The sequence below is a fragment of the Staurois parvus genome, unplaced genomic scaffold (assembly GCF_062004578.1).
Source record: "Staurois parvus isolate SC_StPar_1 unplaced genomic scaffold, SC_StPar_1.0 ptg000059l, whole genome shotgun sequence".
Taxonomy (NCBI): Eukaryota; Metazoa; Chordata; class Amphibia; order Anura; family Ranidae; genus Staurois; species Staurois parvus.
In genome coordinates this window covers 11,817,042-11,841,347 of record NW_028317855.1, presented here as the reverse complement: position 1 = coordinate 11,841,347, position 24,306 = coordinate 11,817,042, and the positions used below count along the sequence as shown (strand labels likewise).

Below are 24,306 nucleotides of genomic sequence, written 5' to 3'. Positions count from 1 at the left end.
GTAGGGCATTCTTCTACTTTAATTAGGGATGATTACGGTTAAAAAAGGGACTATTTCTGCTTCAAATTTGCAGGAAACAGATTTAAAAAAAATTTGTATTTTAAAGGCTTACTTGCTACTCCAGGAAAGCCCCATGACCTCAGATTATGTGCCCCTTGCTGATAATTACTTTCTATGTAGCACCTGGGGGGATATTATAAAGTGTCACAAAATCTGCTAGCATCAAATCCAAGATGGCAGCTCCTGGCAGTAGCCTCAGAGTTTTTGAAGGTCAAACACATGGAAGGCTTTTACAGGTATAGGGATATGTGCACTTTAAAAGAAAGCCCCCTCCTTGACATAACCTACCCCAGGTGCATAATAACCTTAATCCAACAGTCACAACCTCTGATATTTATTTACACTGAGCAAGTAGATCTTCAGAACCCTGGCTGTGACCATGCATGACAAACCCAGAGATTTTTATAGAGCAGTCTCCTGAGGCTGGAGACACAACTGCATACAAGTCATTGAGGCTGTAATGTGCAGGTATGACCATTGGACTGAGGTAAGTATGCACCTGAGGAAGGTTGGTTTTGTTAGGTAAGGGGAGCTAAAAAAAAGTGCACTTTGTTAAAAAGATCATTTGACCTTATACTAAGGCACAAGTGGCATACTGTGGCCCACCAGCTGGTGAGAAACTACAAGTCCCATCATGTCTCTGCCTTTGTAAGTCATGCTTTCCACTGGCAGCCCTGCAATACCTCATTGGATGTGTAGTTCTCTTATCAATTTGGTTGCCCCCTTCTCTATACTTTCTCTAGTTCCCCAATGTTCTTTTTGTGAATTGGTGCCCAAAATTGAACTGCATATTCCCAATGAGGTATTACTAATGATTTGTACAGGGGTAAAATGATATCCCTCTGTCTCTGGAGTCTATACCTCTTAATACAAGCGAGGATGACTGCGCAATTGTCATTCAAAATGCAACAGTGCTGAAAGCTGAAAATTGGTCTGGGCACGAAGGGGGTATAAGTGCCCAGTAGGCAAGTGGGTAAGTTTATGACCTACCAGAACTCCCAGATCCTTCTCCACCATTGATTCCCCCAGTTGTACCCCCCTAGTATGTATGATGCATGCATATTCTTAGCCCCCAAGTGCATAACCTTACATTTATCAACATTAAATCTCATTTGCCACATAGTTGCCCAATTAAACAGTGCATTGAGGTTGGCTTTTAAATTGGAGACATCCTGAAAGGATGTTATTCCACTGCATAGCTTGGTGTCATCTTCAAAGACTGAAACAGTATTTTTAATCCCAGACCCTACATAGTTTATAAATATATTAAAAAGTAAGGGTCCCAACACTGAACCTTGGGGTACACCACTGACAACCCTAGACCATTCAGAGTATGAATCATTAACCACTACTCTCTGAATACAAACTTTTTAGCGAATACTAATTTTTCCAAGCCTATAGACTTTACCTTACGCATTAGCCATGTGTGGGGAACTGTGTCAAACGCTTTTGCTAAATCCAAGTATACCACGTCCACAACCACCCCTCTATCCAAGGTTTTGCCCACCTCCTCATAGAAAGAAAACAAATTTTTTTGACAACTTCTGCCTTCCATTAATCCATGCGGTCTGTTGCCAAAATATTTTTTTTCCAGCAAGAACTCATCTACAGTATGTGGTCTTTTATTAAATTCTCCAGTATCTTCCCAACTATAAAAGTTAAACTAACAGGCCTATAATTACTTGGTAAAATTTTTGATCCTTTTTTAAAAATAGGCACCACATTGGCCTTATGCCAATCCAGTGATACTATGCCAGTCATTAAAGAGTCCCTAAAAATTAGAAATAATTTTAAAATGACAGAGCTCAATACTTTAAGGACCCATGGGTGTATGCCATCCAGTACAGGTGCTTTATACACCTTTATTCTGTCTACATATATTTGGATCATATCAATTCTAAGCCAATGTGGATCATCTGGAGCTGTGTAAATACCATGCCCATTATGGACAAGAGCTCCCCCATGCTCCTTTGTATACACAGAGCTGAAGAAGGTATTTAATAAATTTGCCTTCTCTTTGTCCCCAGTCACCCACTCTAGATTATTTTGTAAAGGGCCTACATGCTCGGTTCTGACCTTTTAATATATTTAAATAATTTTTGGGGGTTTGTCCTGCTATCTTTTGCAATCTGTTGTTAGTTTTCAATTTTTGCGACCTTGATTTCCTTTTTACATATTCTGTTATATTCTTTGTAATATGTAAACGATGATAACGTTCCTTCATTTTTATATTTCATAAAAACTCTTTTTATTATTTAGAGGTTTTTTAACTTTGGTCATAAGCCACATAGGTTTTACTTTTAGCCTTTTAAACTTGTTGCCCATGGGAATATATTTTGCAGTGTTCACATAGTCTTTTTGAAGAACTCCCATTTCTGTGTTGTGTTCATTGATGCCAATATTCCCTCCCAGTCTAAGTCTTTGAGAGCAGCTCTCAGCCTTGGAAAATTAGCTCTCTTAACATTGAGCAGTTTTATTTTTCCCATGTGTGCTTGTTGTTTACAGCCAACAAGGCGTTAAATCATGTTATGGTCACTGCTACCCAGATGGTCTTTTATATGGACATTAGTAATACACTCTGCATGGTTTGAGATTACCAGGTCCAGCAGACCATCATTCCTAGTTGGGGCCTCTATGAACTGTACCATAAAAATGTCCTGAAGTAGGTTTATAAATTTTTGCCCTTTAACTGTTCCTGCATTTCCATTTCTCCAGTCACTTTCCAGGTAGTTAAAATCCCCTATTATCATCACTGTCACAGCCCTTTCGATCTGTGCAAGGAGCTGAGTCTCCACCTCCTCATTAAAACTGGGTGGCCTATAGCAAAATCCAAGGATTACCTTTTTAGTAAACACCCCCTTGTACATTTCACACCCATAATGCTTCAGCCTCATCACACTCTCCATCAACTAGGTCCTCTTTTACACTCGCTCTGAGATCACTTCTCACATAAAGAAAACACCACAACCTTTTCTTTTTACCCTGTCTCTCCAAAGAGAACATAGACAGAAATATTAATGGCCCAGTCATGTGAAGAATGAAGCCAAGATTCAGCAATACCAATTAAAGCTTCCAACTCACCTATTTCGCCTGGCAGACTTCTGGCATTGGTGAACAAACACTTTAATTCATTGATACCCTTTGCACACGTATTTTGCATATTTTTTATTTATTACAAATTACAACTATTTACAAATGATACCAATTCCAATGTTTGTAACATGGGTACCTTCTTATCACCTGCCATAGCCCTCCCCTCCATCTTTCCCCATTCCACCCACCAGTAACAACTGACCTGTCTGCCCCATTATAATCTAATTCTCCCTACCCCCTTGATCCTAATTTAAATACTCCTCCAGCAGTCCCATAAACCTCTCCCCCAGCACAGCAGCCCCCCTTCCATTTTGGTGTAAACCATCTCTAGCATATAGGTTGCACCCCAATAAAAAATGAGCCCAGTGCTCTAGAAACCCAAATCCTTCCTTCTTTCACCAAGTCTTTAGCCATGAATTTAGTTCTATAATCTCTCCCAGTCTTTCCTGAGTTGCGCATGGCATAGGTAATATTTCAGAGAATATCACTTGGAGGTCCTTCCCTTCAACTTGCAGCCTAGTTCTTTAAATTCATTCATAAGGAGCCTCCACCTTTCATGTATTCTGCCATTGGTTCCAACATGGACTAAAACAGCTGGGTCATGCCCAGCCCCTCCCAGTAATTTATCAACCCCGTCCACCACATGCCAAACCCTGGCACCAGGCAGACAGCAAACATTCGGTTGGTGACAAAGTATTCTGATTATAGAATCCCCTATTATGGCCAACTGTCTAGGCATTCCTGCAGTACCCTCACCACCCCTTTCAAATGTTCTTCCCTCCTGGCTGTTAGGGATAGCAGTGACATCCAGGGCTGCCACCCCTGAGCTTGCCACCCGCTTCGTGATTGGCAGATTAGAAATTTGTGTTGCCTAATATAGTGGCCGGTATGTATGATATAGGAGATATACACATACAGTATATTATTACTTTCATGGTTTCACAGTATAAATGAATCCTAAATTATAGTAGCGATTATCTGCTGTTTATGTACTATGAAAGGGCTATTTTTTGATTCTTTTAACCCCATCATTACAGATGATGCAAAAAGCATACTGCTACTAGTAAATGTCTTACTCACAGCAGGCACAGGGAGTGTGTATCAAGCTACCTGCCTATGACAAGGGGGTCTGTCATGCATCATACTACAATCCTGTCTGAAAATCTGCAAACCACTGTTTTTGTTTTTTTTTTAAATAAAAATTGTGATCTCAGAGTCTGATGATATGTACCAGATTCAACCTCTATCTTTCGCAGAGTGGATATCTAGTTTCCTAACCATGTAGCTGATTATTTAGATTTACCACTACATATAGATATACAAAAATAACTTTTTTTTTTTTAAAATGTTACATATTCACCACACTGAGGTTTTTATCAGGTTAATAGAAACAATAAATCAGCCAACTAATAGTTCGCTGCAGCCCTATTAGTCAGCATTAGTGCAAATAGCATGTGCTAAAGCAGAGGTTCCTAAAATTTTTAATCCAAGGATCCAAATTAAAAACATGGGATCTAAGAAAGGAATTATAACCAAAATGTAAGCAAAACCATACAAAAGACTAGTAACAGTGGTGGAATAATTAGAGAGGGGGGAAAAAAAAAAAATACATAAAACCATAAACGTATGTTTCAATTCAAATATAGTTATTTGTTTTCCGCTTGTAAATCAGAAAAGTGAAAGGCTAAAATATTGCTAATAAAGCAATTATACTTCATAAAAGAAGTCACATAGTAATGCACTCCAGACCTCTGCATTCTCACGGCATTCAAGCTCTTAGCTTCTCTGGATAGCAGCAGTGAGGCAAAGATTCTGAGCTTCATTACAATAGAATTGCGAAATTCCTGGGGCACCCCCTGGAGAACCAGTGTCACTCCACCCCTTGCTCAGACATGTAAACGCCAAGGGGAGGCAGCAGGCCCGGATTTACAGTTTTACTCTCCCCTAGGCCAGCTAAACGTCCCAAGAGGAAGAATCAGTACTGTACTGACAACACCAGAAGCAAAGTAGATTAAGTTTTAAAAAAACAAAAACACATAACATGCATACAACAATTTGCATACCACACTGCTACCATCGAGGAGAGATGGGAGCTTGAATACAGAGAATGCAAAGAACTAGAGCACATTCTTATGGGAATTTTAGCTACCATCTTTACCAGGAGACAATGGTGAGGGATGGTTATGTCACCTTATGAAAATATAGATAGCTGGGGCGGAGGCAAATACTCTCTTTAAAAAAAAAGGCTTTTTTTAAAAAGACATTTGTATTTTGGGGGTGGGGTGTTGTCATGAGAGCCGATCTTCCATGAAAATAGAAGCTCCACTTTGAGCAGAACAGAAAAGCAGATGAAGAACAAAGGTCAGCCTAGTTTATTTCTGTCATTTCTAACAGCACAAGCTTCAAAAACAATTTCCGCAGCTAATAAAGATGGAAAATTCAATCCACATCAGAATAAAAGCGTTATAGTATTTGACAATACATTAATACATTTTATCCACTGTACATAAAAAGCAGACCTCAGATACAGTCACACAGAAGCCTCAGAATAGGTGTGCACAGACACCTGCCATTTGCAAGGCACTTGATGCCTCTGTGTGCCTTGAAGCTGGCACCATCATAAAATGCTCGCTCTGCCCCAGCAGCATGAATTTATTCATTGCACATATTGACCCATACTTTAAGAGCTCTTGCTCTAAAATTGTTTCAATGATCCCTGGAAACATTTACCATCTGTCTATAAATGTAATTTAAACATTGATTTAATCTTAAAACATTTTTTTAATATATTACATATTTATATACTTTTTCTGTAACTTTTTTATATTAACATTTCATATTAGAAATAACATTTAAATGGTCGATGCTTCTAAGCTTTCAGTTCCAATAAGGCAGCCGAGCAGTATCTGCTTATTTCAAACCATCTCTCCATAGCCCTGACACTACTTGCAGCTGTATGAACTAAAGACAATGGAAGGGTGTCCTCCCCAGCTTATGCAGCTGTGTGTGTTCCTAACAAAGATGAACAGCAGGGAAACAAATACTACTCTCCTTAGGCTCTTTGCCCATGGTGAATATTAAAAAAAGAAAACAAAAACAGCAATATTTCATAAATTGACAGTATTTTTTGAAACATACTAAATAAACCATATACACTAACACTATATATTCCCCTTACAAATATATAGTTTATCTATTGTTCCTTTAAGTGGTGTTAAAGCCATATGGACAGAGCTGTACTATACATATGAATAAATATACTGGTCATCTTCTGTACATCTAAAATATAAACTGATAACTGACCTTTGCATAAGGAACGGCTAACCGACCTCCCAGAGCTGTTTCGTTGATGCTTGCTTGACATGCGTTTCATCTGTCGGGGAGTGCTGGGAGGAGAGGTGCCATAGAAGGTTTCTGCATTGGCTTCATCTGAAAACTCATCCGCTTCACAGCCCAAACTGTCTCCACCAGCATTTTCGGTTTTGCGCATGTGCCTGAAAAACAACAGAAAATAGTCTAGCAGACTGTGCTAAAACATGTTTTCTTTCCAAACTTTGAAAAAACAAAAATGAACTATTTAAGAATACAGAAAAAGTGTTGAAATAAATGCAGACACCTTTTCATAAACAAAAAAAAACCACATCATGGTTACAGCAATTAATCACTACCTGTAAATTCAAAAACACAGTGACATACATAATAAATTGTTTACTTGCAGTAGTTATGCAGAAAACCAATAACATGCCATTTAAAAAAAAAAAAAAACTACACACACACACACTTTAAGACTTTGTGAAAATATGACATCATTGTCACAGAATTAACAGTAAAGCCAGAACAGGCACTTTAACATTCCAAGCTCAACTTAAATATTTTAAATTCTCTCTTCAGGTAAGACTTCAGAAAAAAATTAAGCAGGAATACTACATAATATCAGGCTTGCACTTGGTCTGTCAGATGAAATAATCCATGCAATGAATGTAGCGCTAGTGCAGAATAATGTCCGTAAATCAAAAGGAGCAGTGGATGGGAATCAGTGCTGAATGGTCTAAATGTTGATTACATTGTCTGGGATCCTTAGTTGCAAATTGCCTGAGACATGCTCCCAATTCCTACAGCAGGAGGAAAGCTTTACAAAAAATGATTTCCTATTCCAAAAAGAATTTTAAAAAATCTAAATTTTAAACAGTTTTAAGCCTAAATCTTCCCCTAACCTGCTTAAAGCAGAATTCCACCCAAAAGGGGAAGATCTGCTTTAAAGATTGGTCCCCTGCTCCCCATTAAGGATTGGCACAGGCTGTGGCAACGCGGGATCCTGGGACAGGTGAGTGGCTGTTTTTTTTTGTTTTTTTTTTTTAACGTCAGCAGCTACAATTTTTGTAGCTGCTGACTTTTATTTTTTTTTACAGAGTGAGTGGAACTCCGCTTTAATAAAGAAAAGATTCTAAAGTTCTCTTTCTACAAAAAAAACATGATCAAATCACTAAGGACTACAACCTCCATATAAAAACATCTTTCCTCCACCACATATATAGACTACAAACACCTCTCTCAGCTCAGCTACACAGACATTGGTTGGCTTGATGAAAAACAGGTAAAGACAAAAGCACAAAAACACAATTACAACTAATCACTCCCTGGGAAATGCATACCATTATAGGTGTTGATGTAAACACACTATTGTGTAGGTAAACAGGTGCCTGAGAGCATTTTGATAGTCCTGTAGAAATTATGTATATGAATGTTATATTTTAATATTTTAAAAAGATTTCATATTTTATTAAAACAAGTCTTTCCATATGATGTCGGAATGAAATCAGTCACATAAAACAATAGTTATGTCAACGGACTAAAATAGATACCTTTGGTCATTTGTCCTAAGAGGGAATATATATTTTTTAGTACACTTGTCCAGTCTCTACAGCATCTCCTGCCTAAACATGTCCCCAATTCAAACTTTCAAAGTCCACAACCTAACAAAGCGGAGCTCCACCCAAAAGAGAACTGGTCCCACACTCTCTGTGAAGAATTGGCACCTTTGGGGAGTCCCACATTCTTCTGGGACATGTGAAAGGTCTCAGAAGACTGTGGGACCATTCACGTGCAGTGGTCTCCTAGTTGTGAAGCTATCACAGCAGGGGGCCCTCACTAAAGATGTCTGTTTCAGGAGCAGAGGACATCTGGCGAACCCAGCTGGGGTGAGCACAGCGCTGGATAGTGAGACAGGTGAGTGTCTGTTTTTTAAAATTCAGCAGCTACAGTTTTCATAGCTGCTGACTTATTTTTTTCAGAGGAAACCGGACAACCGCTTTAAGCCAAACACATGCAAATTGTCACATACAAAGATTCTACTATATACGCAATACGGTATGTCACAATATTAAAGCCTAACTTAAGCCAGAATATCTTCTTTAAATATGAAAAGAGTGGGGTAGGGTTAGAACCTCGGTAACATTTAATTTTACCCTTACTGTTGGTGCCAGAGTGTGTGATTTTGCGGGGTTTTTTCCAGCTACCTGTGCCTTAACCGGTTAAGAACATTTTCATAAATTCTTGTCTTTGTGTCACAGAAAGTGAAGAAAAATATCCTTAAGGGGAAGACAGTCAGCTATAAAAACACAATAGCTATCCTATTCATTTTATGCTATCCTATTCACTATTTTATGAATAGTTTTTAGTGAATTATTATTTGTGTTTTCACATAGGGATATATTTCCTCTCTTTTATTCATGTATCTGAGCATTTCTTTTATTTATTATTTATTGCTGCACCCTGAGCACCTTTATATGCCATGGATAAATTAGTGTTATTTCCCCCGATAATTCACCAATCTCGGTGATAAATCATTGAGTAGGGGGATTCACTATCCATGATTACCTCCCTGGGACTGCGTACCACTATTTGTGCGTTTTTGTATGCGCTAAGATCGCTGTGTATAAACATATTTCAGCTATCGTTTTTTAATTTCCTCGGCAAAGAAATGGTGTCTCAAAATGCAGATAAACCGGTCCTTTCTTTTAGCGGTGGTGATTTTTGTACATTAGAGACTATCCCCGTTCTTTGACCGGCTGTTAATATAATTGTACATAATAATGTATATTTTTTGCTATATTTTATGCAATATTTTAACCAGATTACAGACTTGAGCACCTGGAGCACCTTTTTATGCCGTGGGTGTTAGTACTATTCCCCTCATTTAATCACCAATTTGGTGCTAAATTATCTGGGAAGGGGCTTGTGGCTGTATTATTCCAATGGAAACTGGAGTTATTACGTTGATCATCTCCCCTGGGATTATGAGCCACTATTTCTGGCTCAAATGCACCGTTCTGTGTGCTCTGCCAGCGATGTGTAATGCACTTCAGCTGACAGTTTCTTATATCCACGGCAAAATGGCGCCTAGCTGTGCGCGCATGTGCAGTTGCCTGGTCTTTCCGAAAATGGCAGCGAGTTAGTGCGCATGCGCGACTCCCGTTTTTTACTATTTGAGCATTTGGCGTCTGTCAAAGAGCTAACAGTATCCCCTCTGATGATGTGCCTTAGCACGAAAGGCCTCAGGAGGAACTGACAGCCTGTGACGCCTCATTGCCGCCCAGACCACGAGGAGGTCTGGCGGCCACTCTACTTTTAGGGTCAGTAACATTTTATCTTGCATTTTGTGTTTTCTGGCACTTGCCAGTACCATTACTGACCTACCCTGCACTGAGTTTGTTACCAATAAAATTTTGACATACTACACTATGGGTACTCTTCCACTTTTTGCCCCTCATTGAGGGGTCAGCAGACACAGCTTCCAATACATACTACATCCAGAGGAGGGAAGCCTTTACCTGGAGGGAGTCTTTACCCGGTTGATCCATCCTGATCTTAAGGAGGTCCTGTGAGCCCAGCAGACTATCGTTTGATGACACCCCTTCCTGAGGGAGATCGACATCTGCGGAATTTAATACACACATGCGCATTTCCTATGCGCGGTCGGTGAGTGCGCATTTCTGCCATTTGTTCCGGATTCCTCATAGCTGTGCATACTTTATTACTGTATCGAATAATTAACGAACATTTGATAACGAATTTTAAGATCGAACTTTTTAGATCGAATTTTTTAGATCAAACTTTCTGCTTGTTGTTTTTTAGCGCTGCACTTTATTTATTTATACTTGAGGCGGTTGTGATCTCCTTTAGTGCTATTAGCTGCTTACTTTTACTGTTTTACAGGAGCGCTCACTTTATTTTATATAAAAACACAGCCCAGACTGTAAAATGTGTGATTTGTAGACCTCTATATATGATCAGATTTACTATTACCAGGAGGCAGTGGCAATGGGTTAAATTCCCTTTTCATGTTTCCCAAAAATGTCCCTATGCATCACAGTAGGCTCCATTCATTAAATCACCTCACATGCGGTATTTAGGTGATCTAACACATACTTCCTAAATATTATATACAATGCTGAAAATGTCAATTCCCTATCCCACTGTGCAGTGTTTACCTCAAAATCCAAAAAATTTAATACACTAAAGGTAATAAAATAAATGCATGTGGTAAATAAGTAGTGTTCCAGGCATGGTTGATAAGGAGTGGGTGGCTGCCAGTGTCCTTAACAAGCAGTAAATATTATAATTAAGGAGAGGGTGGCTGCCGATCCTTAACCACTAGGGGACCTCCCACAGTACATATACTGCAACAAGGCGGCCCCTGTGCGGAGGATCACGTATATATACATGATTCTGCATTTCCGGGTAGGGGGCATGCCAAGGCATGTGACTGCCCTACCCGCACCGCCGATCGTGGCCCCAGGAGTCAATCACCGGGTCCCAGCCGGTGATTACCCGCAGGTGCCCGGTGATTACCGGCAAACACCAACAGGGAAGACGGCTGCATTGTTTACAGTGCAGCTCTCCTCCCTATCAGTTTGGGCTTGGGATGGCTGAGCACAGTGTGTTTACACACATCAGTGTGCTTACAGTGAAGCACACCACCCAGTAGTAAAACACTCTCACACAGTTAACACTTTGGTTGCCTCTCATTGTTAACCCATTACTCCCCAGTGCCATTAGTACAGTGTCAGTGCTGTTTTTTTTACCACTGATCACTATATTGGTGTCACTGGGGATGTCAGTGACCTCAAGTCAGTCCCCCCCCCCCCCAAGTGTTAGATTGTCCGCAGCAGTCCCGCCATAAGTCGCTGATCACCGCTATTCGAATAAAAAAAAAAAAAAAGTACAGTATCTATACCGCCATTTGTAAACGCTATAACTTTCACACAAACCAATTAATTTACACGTATTGGGATTTTTTTTTTAGCAAAGACATGTCACAGAAAACATTTTGGCCTAAATTTATGACAAAATTTGATTTTAAAATGTTTTTAGTGGACATGTTTTATAGCAAAAAGTTCAAAATATTGTTTTTTTTCTCAAAATTGTCGGTCTTTTTTTTTTATAGCGCATGGATTTTTCATACCCAAATTTTTTGAAGAAAATAGACTTTTTTTAATTTTAATGCACAAAAACACAATATACTGGTCAATTATTTGGTAACTTATAAAAGATGATGATATGCCGAGTAAATAGATACCAAACATGGCATGCTTTAACACTGCGCATGCCCTGTGCAATGGCAAAAAACTGCATATATTTTTCATATCCATAGGTAATGCTTTCAAAGCCTTTACAAGCTACCATTTTAGATCTACAGAGGAGGTCTAGTGCTAAAATTACTGCCCTTGATCTGGCGTTCATGCCAATACCTCACATGCATGGTGCAACTACATACTGGCACAAGGTCAACGTTTGCGTACGCAAGTGCACGCACGTGGGAGGGCGAAGGTACATTTTTTTTTCTTTAAGTTATTTTGATTTTTTTTTTATTATTTTTACACTGTCGCTTTCATTTTTATTTTTTGTTCACTTTTAATGCTATCACAGGGAATGCAAATATCCCCTATAACTTCAATGGGTATTGTCATATATACTTATTTGAGAAATCTGGGGTCTATCAGACTCTAGATATCTCCTCTGCCCTTACATTATCTAATCTCACCAAGATCAGTGTGATCAGATGCTTTCCCAATTTACAAATGGCGCTGTTTATATCCTGCAAATCTGAAGTGATGAAATGCTAGTAGAGTTCGTAGACTGAGTTCTTAGACACCATTCCGGTCTCCAATCAGCTCTACGGTCAGCTGGCAGAAACACCGGCTGCATGCTCCGGTTCCCCCGATGGAAAGGGACTGCCTGAGAAGGCCGTGGAAGGCAGCAGGGGAGGGGGGCCATCTTTTCCCACTGCTTGTAAAAGCAATCTTGCAGCTAATTAGCCACTAGGATTGCTTTTACATGAAAGACCATCGCTGGCTGCAAAAAACTAAACCAGGATGATGCCTGCTGCAGGCATCATCCTGGTATAACCACCCAAAGTCCAGTGATGTAACAGTACGTCGCTGGTCCTTGTTGGGTGTATATGCCATGTTTTTGTTTTTTGGTTTTTTTTTATGCAGCCTGTGGGCTGAATGAATAAAAGAGAAGAAATCTCCACCAGAAAAAGTGTGTGGTATGCCCACCATTAGAATATACCTCCCTGCATGCACCCACTTTTAAATGATGAGCACACATGAAATGTGCCAAAAAATATTATAAAATATATATGCCGAAGCATAGGGACTGGCCACCCCAGGCCCCCATGCTTCGGCATATACTGTATGCTCTTTTTTAAGTGCTGATGAAAAATCTCATCCAACAGCACTGCACACACCTACTTATGTATATTCTGAGAGCAAAACCCTGTTGCCGTCAGAATAAACAAGTCGGTGCTGCAGTTGAATGACATTCCTGCAAAGAAAACAGCAACGGTTAACAATAAAACAGTAACATGTCTAACAGTAGAACAGTAACGACGACAAAAAAAAAAAAAAAAAAACTATAACTATTTTAGGTTTTAAAATGTTTAAAAATAAATAAAAAGTACAAATACCCCCAAAATTTAAATGTTAACTTTTTAAAACAGATTGTAAGGTCTTTCCAAATGCGATAGCCAGTTTCTTGACTACCCAACATCTTTCGAGACCCTGTGTAATTATGTACCCTGAACTGTGCCATGCTGTATCCTATATTTATACTCCACTAGTGTGTGGTAGTGACGATAGCAGTCCTTGAGGCAGAGGTTGGTCAGGCAGGAGGAACAAAAAAAAGCAGGTGTCATGACTAATTCCATGTCTGCTACAGACATGACCTCTTCAGTTAGGGTACCAGGAACGGCATTGGGAAAATGCCTCTCATGCAGTCGACTAACTGAATCTGTGTTGGGGGTTTGGGGCATAGCACCTTCTGGATACAAAATGGCCATGATAATCTCTTCCTGGAATTTTAGGAAGGATGCAGTGCAAGAGTAAAACCCAATTTAAAATGCAAATGACCTAGTGCTGTAGGAAATGCTGCAAAATAACTTGTTTTACAAGTTAAAAACATGCCCTGAGCAGAAAACAAAAATAAGCAATCTTAAACCATCCAATTTTGTAGCAGCAACATACAAGCAATATCTTTGTACTTTAAATTGGCAGCTTAGGCAAGATATCAACAATACACACTGTTTTAACTCCCACAATAATTATTGACACTGTACTTGAAAGTAAAATGTTTCAATGGTTAAGTTAAACTGAAAGCAGATAAGTAGCCTATTTAAATGTATGAGAACGATTTTAAAACTGTATTAAACCCCAAAGCAAACATTATTATATTTCAGCTTACCATTCCTTAGAAGTGATGGCTGCATTATTTTTAGATGGCTGCATTAATTTCTTTTATTTTCACCTGGTGATCTGTTTTTCCACAGAACAAGCTATCCTGCATGTAGCAGTTAGAGAGTTGAGACAAACCATTTAAAACATATAAGAGTGCTTGAAATGGTCAGCTTTTATTTATGTGAAACCTTTATCTCAAAAGAATTAAAAAAAAAAAAAAACTGTTGTTGTAACTGCTTTTGAAGTGTTAGACAAGCCATAGATGAATATAGTGGGTTGGCAGATCAAAAATGGATCATACAGCCATATCTTGATTGCATAAAAGGTATGAGTCAGAGCATCAGATCAGGACTACTGCTACAATAGACCCACCATGAAACTTGGATTGTGAGATTGAAATGGACATGAATTGAACATTCATATCCAAGTTATCTTGTATTTCCATAAGCCAATAGTCCTCTTGTTTTAGAGGGGAGTGAACTATTAGCTTTCAGAGTACATGGTTCATTTGATCATGATCAATCTAAGGGAGGGATGTCAAACTCCATTTCATCGCGGGCCGTATCAATATTATGGTTGCCCTTAAAGGGCCAGTTGTATCTGTAAGACTGGATGTCCAGAGCACCCCACCCCCCATTACATCCGATATCCAGAATCCCACACCTCTCTAACATCACCGTGCACCCCCCTTGGAGACAGAGCTGGAAATCAGAAAGTGCAGGATCTGGAGGAGGACCAGAGGAGGAGTAGAGTCAGTTACCAAAGTCTGCTGAATGCTGAGACCAGGAGAAGCAGAGATGAGGGGTTGCTGCAGCTGCACTGAGAGGTGGAGGATTTGGCAGAGGAGACAAGGGGTTACCTGCAGGAGAGGTGCAAGGGCCACAAAAAAATATTCCCTGAGAGGGACAGATTCGGCCCACGGGCCTTGTGTTTGACATCTGTGACCTAAAGTATAATTCAAATGTAGAACTAAACCGCTCAACTCAAAACCAAAATTAAACAATAACATTTTTATTAGTAACTGTAGGGCTTTAATATTTCCACAAACAGTCCAAAAGGTCAGTTTCATGGCATTCAGTCTTTTTGAAATGCAAAGTTTAAGCAAAAGGTTTATTTAAATTTTACAAAGTTTCAGCTTTCCAAGGACTGAGATTCACAAAAATTATGGTGCGAGTCATCACTGAAACCAAGTAGCTTAGTAAATACACAAACTATGACAACAATTATTTGTTAAATACTAACGGATTATTCTGTTGTTATTACATAATAAGAGCTGCAAAACAGTGCATGGAGATGCAAATGCCAGGAAAAGCCACCCTGTATGAGCACTTACAAACCATTTCATTGTTTCATTAGACAAGTTAGTACATTTTGTTTAGGATTGTTTGAGACATAAGTGGGCCAAAAGGCAAAGATCACCTTAGTGAGCCCTTGCTCCTTTTCTTAAACAAGCTGAAAGTAGATTACTAGTTACGCAATAGCTATATGCATGGGTAAAGCTACCTACATATCTGCAGATGTGTCAGAGAATTCTTCTGGCAGCATGAAGCACAGTCTGCAATAGATAAGTTTTTACATTGAGAACCAAATGTGACAATGATGGGTGGTCCTAAATGCCCATGAAAGTGCAAGTGTACACTGGTGTTTGGGTTTAAGATACTTTGCCAGGCATTCACATTGCCATTAATCCTTGGAGTGGTATTAAACCCAAAAGCAAAAATGTAATATATTGCATCTTACCAATTATTAGATGACTGCATTAGTTTTCTAGGCTTTTTTTCCACTCTATGTTTACCTGGTGATCTGGTCAGTAAGACATCTCCTGTATTAGAATGCCCCCACTCTGGAATCGGAGGGGGGGTTGGGGGTAAGAACCCCTGCTAGTGTTAAATCTCTTCTGTAACTGCAAGAGAGCTTACTCTTTTGAAAAACAACTGGCATACTGGCCAGATCACCAGGAATGGTAAGCAACAGTATATTAAATGATTCTTTTTGGTTTAATACAAGTCAAAGTACACACTGACCTTAATATGTGCACACTACAAGATCTCATGAACATGGCCATACACAATCCAGATCAGCAGGTACAGCTAGATATTACTGAACAGCCGTGAACAAGCAATGATTGACTGACATGTTCACATATAAATCACACATGGAGCAATTACCTGTGGTTTGGTATGGATGTGCACCACTGGATGTTACCTGTCTGCGCCCTGGAGTGCACATCTGTCCCTAATCAAATGTAATTGCTCCATGTGTGATCAGCTTTGGACAGTGTCAGCCTGTCTTGATTTGCATAGGCTCTCTGTCCATGGCTGATCAGAAACACCTGAATATACCTGCTGCAGAAATATGCTGACCTTGGCAGTATACAGTTGTAATGTTATAGCAACATACACATTGTGACTATAACATGACTATCTCCTGCCCTACCCAAATTATACCTCAATTGATAACTATCAAAAGTGAAAGTTGGCACCAGCCTATACACAAACATCTTTCTGGCAGATAAAAGATAATGTGCACGTCATGGCAACTTTAACCCTTTCCCTGCCTGGCCTATAGTAACATGATAGCCGGGCAGGACACTCGTCGATCAGGTGGATGTCATAAGACGAATTGCTGCCATGCTAGAGCAAGATCTGTCACTGTCTGTGTCCATCAGACACAACCGGTGAATGATCTGAGTACCGGCACACTGCTGGTACCATGTGACAGCTGTGACCAATCAAAGCAGGTCACATGACATGTGTAAACAATGGATAGCTTCCTTTCTTGCCATCCATTGTATACAATTGTGTTGCTAGCTGTGATTGGTCAAATGGTACAAATTGGGCCAATCACAGCCCATCTGTGTCATGTAATTAGCCAAGGCCAATCACAGAGTAGGACAATGTTACTATGGTAACATTATATTACTCTGGTCACTGTGCTATTAAAAAAAAAAAAAAAAAAACACAACATAAAAAAAGAAATACATTTTTTTTTTAATAAATTAGTTTTTTTTCCACCGGTACGGTCACCAGTCAGTGCCCCTGATCATCACTACACCAATAATATGATGGCACTGTACTGCACTGGTGACAGTAAAAAGAAAAAAATTGTGAATTTCTTCATTTTCCACAAAATGACAAAAAAATTACAACTTCAAAAGACTTACCATGCCTTTTACTAAATACCTCAGACTGTCTACTTACCAAAAAGGGGTAATCTAGGGGGATAGCTCTACCGTCCTGACATTTTTGGCCCTCAAGACTTTTTGGGCCTCATGACAGGTCATCCGTATCGATTTTCAGATATATACAATAGTTTGTGCACTAAATAATATACTCTGTTTTGGGTTATTTTTAGTGGTGCGCCAAAATGAAAATTCTGATGCCGAAACCGATACTAAAAATTCAAAATGCACGTGGGCAAAAACCGAACCAAAGTGTCAACATATATGTGGGTGGGGAGGCTCCGTTTTTGTTTTTTTTCCCCCTACTTTCATGTATATTTTTATTTTTATTTTTTAACTTATAATTTTATTGCTATCACATAGGGGACCAATAATCCCATATGTGATATCATATGAGTGACAGGTCCTCTTGTCTGGAAGGAGGGGGCAGGAGAGCAACAGTCTATACAATGTTGGAGCAGGGTATACAGAGAGGCTCCCTCACTGGCTGTCACTACATGTCAGTGTCGGTTTTTAAATGCAATTGCAGACAAAAAAAAAAAAAAAAAAAGACACTATAGCTCACAGAATTAGCTGTCACTATCCCTGAAGTTAAAGGAAACCGTTTCTTTTCTCTGGGTAAAAAACTAAAAGGAAACGGTTTCTTTTAGTTGGCGGGAAAGTGACAGCTAATTCTGTGAGCTATAGTGAAGGAAAAAAAAAAAAAGCCGGTAATTACATTTAAAAACCAGCACTGACATATGGTGACAGCCAGTCACTGTAAACACTGCTCTGCTCCTGCCTTTCTCAGCCACCCCCCCTCACATCTGCAGTACACAGTCTCCTGTATTGGCACCTGTATCGGCTAAATGTTGCCGATAGGGCTATTTTCATCCGATGTTTCGGTGGAAGAAATTTCAGTGCACGAAATTTCGGTGCAACTCTAGTTATTTTCACCAATGTAATGCAGCAGCATACATTTTGTCCAACATTTATGAAGAACAATTATATATTCGCAAAATTTTATAACAGAAATGAAGAAAAACCGGTTTTTGTTTCCACAAAATTGCTTGTCTTTTTCTGTTTATTTAGCAAAAAAACAAAATACCCAGTGGTGATCATATGCCACCAAAAGAAAGCCCTATTTGTGTGCACAAAATTATAAAAATTTAGTTTGGGTACAGTGTTGCATGCCCGCACAATTGTCATTCAAATTGTGACAGTGGTGAAAGCTGAAAATTGGCCTGAGCATGAAAAGTGCCCTGTATTGAAGTGGTTAAGTTTGCAATCAGACATTAGTGGTGCATTATTGCACCATGCATAGCTGTAAGAAAGCCTATTAATGTTGAATGGACTGCCCATGTACCACTACACAGGTTTTAACAAATCTGCAGCCTTTTTTCTGGTGGTTTACAAAAGTCCATTGGGGTATGCCAAAAAGCAAAAAAGTGTTGTGCTGAGGTACCATTCAAAATAAAAAAAAATATATATATATATATAAATAAAAAAAATAAAAAATAAAAAAAAAGGGAAGGTTGGGGGTTTGTTACAAAAAAAAATAATGAACACTTTAACCACGTTGTCCGTAGTGCAGATCCAGAATTAAGCAATTCAATCTTATAGGAGGCGAGTGAGGAAAGAAAACAAGAAAGTGAGCTTGCATAATTATCTATTTAGGCAACATACAAATAAAAGAATGGTATAGTCAATCACTGGCTTGGATAGAACATTGTATTAAAATAATTACTAGGCAGTGCGGATTTATTTACCATAGAACGGGTGGAGTATGCCTTTGTTCAGAACACATTTTAAAATCAAATTACAACACAAAAATGTATACACAGTATTATAAAATGCTGCCCAAAATTAAAATGCCTGCATATGTCTGTGCATACTCTGGGAAGTCCTGTGTAGTCTCCACTAATGGCATGGCTGCAAGGAAAAAAAAGAAAAATGTACTACGCAGGTTTCTGCAGAAAATCATAGTTGGCTCTAGATTGCAAAAAAGCAACTTCAAATAAAATTACAATTTTAAAAATGGTTAATGAAGCAATGAAATGTTACTGACTAAACTTTGTTTCCAGCTCTACAAAATTGTAGCAACCACAAGGATTCTTTACTCTGCTTGTATGATTTTTCATTTTTGGCTAGTGACTTAGATCAGCCTTTTTCAACTAGGGTGCCTTCAGGCTTCTTCAGGGTTGCCTTGGCAAAATGCCTACACATTGCCCAAAAAGACAGCCAGCAGGTGGATCAAGCCTGCCTTTTAGTACACAAAGCAACAGGTTTTCATTGTGCACCTTTATAACCTACCTGCTGGCATTCTAGCAACCAATGACATCATCAGTTGATAAGGAGGATGTTGAGTGCCTGCACCCCATCCTTGTTTGCCCCTCCTATGCCCCTCTACGTTAGCACTGGGGTCGCATTAGCGGAGTGAGCCCTGGTTCACACTAATGCGGTGAGGCACATCGCATGTGATTCACACAGGAACCACACCGCAAATTAAGTGCAATTTCTGTGGGGTGTGTTTTGAGCCATACATTTTGTATGGCTAAAAATCACATCTCATCCACACCAAAAAGGTGCAGGACCCCCATCATAACAGCCAGGTAACAAGTTTTTTTTTTCAGAAGGAGATCCTCAGAATGTCTCTAATATGATAATGTTGACATGAAAGTTCACCCATTTTCCAGCATTGCCCCCCCCCTGCTCCCCACTGCCATTTACATCTTGTGATTGCAAAGCCTGACTGAGAAAAGGTCTCTCTGCCCTGATGCTGTCAAAGATGATTTGCAAGGTGTTACTAGAAAAAGGCTAGAAGTTCATTCTGGGCAAAAGGTAAACATTCTTTGTGTCTGTCAGCTTGTAGTTCTCCATGAACTACCAGGGAGCTGTGGAGCACTCTAGGTAGTTCATTGATGCTTCCTGTCAGTGTGTACCTGCCTGCACAAATGAAGTATGAGTAGACAGCATACAGTGACAGTCTGCAAGAGCCCTGCATTGCACCCGTGATCTGCTGATCCCAGGTGCAATGTTTAGCAGGCTATTTTTTTTTTTCACAAAAGCAAACTTATCCTTTAAAAGCAAATGAAAGTACTTTCAAATAATATTCACCATATCATCCAATGTACTGAGCATTTTTGTACAAATTTTCATACAAACATTCATTCAAAAATCTACTTGTTTGTGGCCAACTTTAGACTATAGCAGGTAGCCCAGAATCACAGGAGATCCCAAATGACAGGATAAGCCAGTGGGTGATTAAACCCAATAATATCTTATCTGTAACCTAAAGTTAAATGATGGATGGACTAGTGGTTTGAAAACTTTTGGACTGTGCCCCTACAGATTCCTGGGCTTGCCATACATAAAATAAACTGGTTAGGACAGCTAGACACAACTTAGAAAAAAAACCATTTAAGTAACAAAAAATTTTTGTACCACCAATCTGCAGACCAGCACTTTTATATGCTGCAACCTGAAGACAACAGCTTTTACTACAATAATGAACAGAGATTTGCACCCAGCCACTCGAGGATATCAGAGTCAGAGGAATAGGAGTGTGAAAATCAGAGATCTTCATTCTCATTTAAAAGTAGTTATGCCATGTAACACAAAAAAATTACCGTATTTTTCGCTCCATAAGACGCACTTTTTTCCCCCCAAAAAAGGGGCAAAAATGTCAGTGCGTCTTATGGAGCGAATATAAAGCGGCCAGTCCGGTATTTCCGCCGCCACCATGTCAGAATATCGGGCCGGCCGCTCAGGTGTTCTCTGCGGCAGGAAGTCACCTGTTCCTCGGTCCAGCGCTGTAGTTTTCACGCGCCGGCTTCTTCCCGTACCAGCATCAGTGACAGCCGGGTGCCCACTGCGCATGAACGTGAACCGGTGCGCTTTTTGAATGGTCCAGCGTCCTCTGGGACACATGACAGGTCCCAGGAGACGACGGGGCAATTCACAAAGCGCAGCGCTTCTCGTGCATGCGCAGTGGGCACCCTGCTGTCAAAGCCGGGTGCGCACAATATAGGAAGGAGAGCTCCGCGGAAGTGGAAGTGTCAAATTCAGGTACCCGCTCCCCCTCCCTCCCTAAAGGTCCACAGTGTCTGGTCATGCCCTGCACTCTCCGCAGTCTCTGGTCATCCCCTGCACTCTCCGCAGTCTCTGGTCATCCCCTGCACTCTCCGCAGTCTCTGGTCCATCTCCTGTATTGTGTCCGCAGTCTCTGGTCCATCTCCTGTATTGTGTCCGCAGTCTCTGGTCCATCTCCTGTACTGTGTCCGCAGTCTCTGGTCCATCTCCTGTACTGTGTCCGCAGTCTCTGGTCCATCTCCTGTACTGTGTCCGCAGTCTCTGGTCCATCTCCTGTACTGTGTCCGCAGTCTCTGGTCCATCTCCTGTACTGTGTCCGCAGTCTCTGGTCCATCTCCTGTACTGTGTCCGCAGTCTCTGGTCCATCTCCTGTACTGTGTCCGCAGTCTCTGGTCCATCTCCTGTACTGTGTCCGCAGTCTCTGGTCCATCTCCTGTACTGTGTCCGCAGTCTCTGGTCCATCTCCTGTACTGTGTCCGCAGTCTCTGGTCCATCTCCTGTACTGTGTCCGCAGTCTCTGGTCCATCTCCTGTACTGTGTCCGCAGTCTCTGGTCCATCTCCTGTACTGTGTCCGCAGTCTCTGGTCCATCTCCTGTACTGTGTCCGCAGTCTCTGGTCCATCTCCTGTACTGTGTCCGCAGTCTCTGGTCCATCTCCTGTACTGTGTCCGCAGTCTCTGGTCCATCTCCTGTACTGTGTCCGCAGTCTCTGGTCCATCTCCTGTACTGTGTCCGCAGTCTCTGGTCCATCTCCTGTACTGTGTCCGCAGTCTCTGGTCCATCTCCTGTACTGTGTCCGCAGTCTCTGGTCCATCTCCTGTACTGTGTCCGCAGTCTCTGGTCCATCTCCTGTACTGTGTCCGCAGTCTCTGGTCCATCTCCTGTACTGTGTCCGCAGTCTCTGGTCCATCTCCTGTACTGTGTCCGCAGTCTCTGGTCCATCTCCTGTACTGTGTCCGCAGTCTCTGGTCCATCTCCTGTACTGTGTCCGCAGTCTCTGGTCCATCTCCTGTACTGTGTCCGCAGTCTCTGGTCCATCTCCTGTACTGTGTCCGCAGTCTCTGGTCCATCTCCTGTACTGTGTCCGCAGTCTCTGGTCCATCTCCTGTACTGTGTCCGCAGTCTCTGGTCCATCTCCTGTACTGTGTCCGCAGTCTCTGGTCCATCTCCTGTACTGTGTCCGCAGTCTCTGGTCCATCTCCTGTACTGTGTCCGCAGTCTCTGGTCCATCTCCTGTACTGTGTCCGCAGTCTCTGGTCCATCTCCTGTACTGTGTCCGCAGTCTCTGGTCCATCTCCTGTACTGTGTCCGCAGTCTCTGGTCCATCTCCTGTACTGTGTCCGCAGTCTCTGGTCCATCTCCTGTACTGTGTCCGCAGTCTCTGGTCCATCTCCTGTACTGTGTCCGCAGTCTCTGGTCCATCTCCTGTACTGTGTCCGCAGTCTCTGGTCCATCTCCTGTACTGTGTCCGCAGTCTCTGGTCCATCTCCTGTACTGTGTCCGCAGTCTCTGGTCCATCTCCTGTACTGTGTCCGCAGTCTCTGGTCCATCTCCTGTACTGTGTCCGCAGTCTCTGGTCCATCTCCTGTACTGTGTCCGCAGTCTCTGGTCCATCTCCTGTACTGTGTCCGCAGTCTCTGGTCCATCTCCTGTACTGTGTCCGCAGTCTCTGGTCCATCTCCTGTACTGTGTCCGCAGTCTCTGGTCCATCTCCTGTACTGTGTCCGCAGTCTCTGGTCCATCTCCTGTACTGTGTCCGCAGTCTCTGGTCCATCTCCTGTACTGTGTCCGCAGTCTCTGGTCCATCTCCTGTACTGTGTCCGCAGTCTCTGGTCCATCTCCTGTACTGTGTCCGCAGTCTCTGGTCCATCTCCTGTACTGTGTCCGCAGTCTCTGGTCCATCTCCTGTACTGTGTCCGCAGTCTCTGGTCCATCTCCTGTACTGTGTCCGCAGTCTCTGGTCCATCTCCTGTACTGTGTCCGCAGTCTCTGGTCCATCTCCTGTACTGTGTCCGCAGTCTCTGGTCCATCTCCTGTACTGTGTCCGCAGTCTCTGGTCCATCTCCTGTACTGTGTCCGCAGTCTCTGGTCCATCTCCTGTACTGTGTCCGCAGTCTCTGGTCCATCTCCTGTACTGTGTCCGCAGTCTCTGGTCCATCTCCTGTACTGTGTCCGCAGTCTCTGGTCCATCTCCTGTACTGTGTCCGCAGTCTCTGGTCCATCTCCTGTACTGTGTCCGCAGTCTCTGGTCCATCTCCTGTACTGTGTCCGCAGTCTCTGGTCCATCTCCTGTACTGTGTCCGCAGTCTCTGGTCCATCTCCTGTACTGTGTCCGCAGTCTCTGGTCCATCTCCTGTACTGTGTCCGCAGTCTCTGGTCCATCTCCTGTACTGTGTCCGCAGTCTCTGGTCCATCTCCTGTACTGTGTCCGCAGTCTCTGGTCCATCTCCTGTACTGTGTCCGCAGTCTCTGGTCCATCTCCTGTACTGTGTCCGCAGTCTCTGGTCCATCTCCTGTACTGTGTCCGCAGTCTCTGGTCCATCTCCTGTACTGTGTCCGCAGTCTCTGGTCCATCTCCTGTACTATGTCCACAGTCTCTGGTCATCCCCTGTACTGTGTCCACAGTCTCTGGTCATCTCCTGTACTGTGTCCGCAGTGTCTGGTCACTTCCTGTACTGTGTCTGCAGTCCATTGGTTCAGAATATTTTTTTTCTTGTTTTTCTCCTCTAAAACCTAGGTGCGTCTTATGGTCAGGTGCGTCTTATGGAGCGAAAAATACGGTAAATAAAAATGAACTGGGTACTAATGTAGTGTGTTTGCAAACCTAGAATGAGGAACTCTAACAAAAGGCTTCAACTTTTTTTTTTCATAATTGCAAAGTAATCTGTATTTGCCCATTCTCAAAATTATTGCTCTGTAGTGGAAACCACGATTTCTTGGCAAACTCTTAGGCCTCAGGCACTCTGCTGCTCCTAAACTCAGGTTTAGGAGCTTTCAGGATTTTTTTTGCCAAAGCCCCTGAACCGAACTCAATAAAATATGTGTCCATACACGCATAGGCTTTTGTCAAAGTTAAGGAGCAGCAGTGTTTAGAGGCAGTAAAATGCTCCTCTCCTGAACTCAGAAGAATAGCGTTCAGAAGAGTGTTTTGAAAGAACAATGCCA

At 41.5% G+C, this 24,306-nt stretch overlaps 1 protein-coding gene across 3 annotated transcripts in view; it reads right to left on the bottom strand.

Moving 5' to 3' along the window:
- Positions 1-24,306, bottom strand: part of MAP3K4 (mitogen-activated protein kinase kinase kinase 4) — a 192,183-nt gene that overhangs the window by 128,677 nt on the left and 39,200 nt on the right. For all 3 annotated transcript variants that reach the window (XM_089668609.1, XM_089668608.1, XM_089668610.1), the window contains exon 2: positions 6,457-6,647. In XM_089668609.1, coding sequence (XP_089524735.1) covers positions 6,457-6,647 — 191 coding nt within the window. The remainder of the gene's footprint in view (positions 1-6,456; positions 6,648-24,306) is intronic.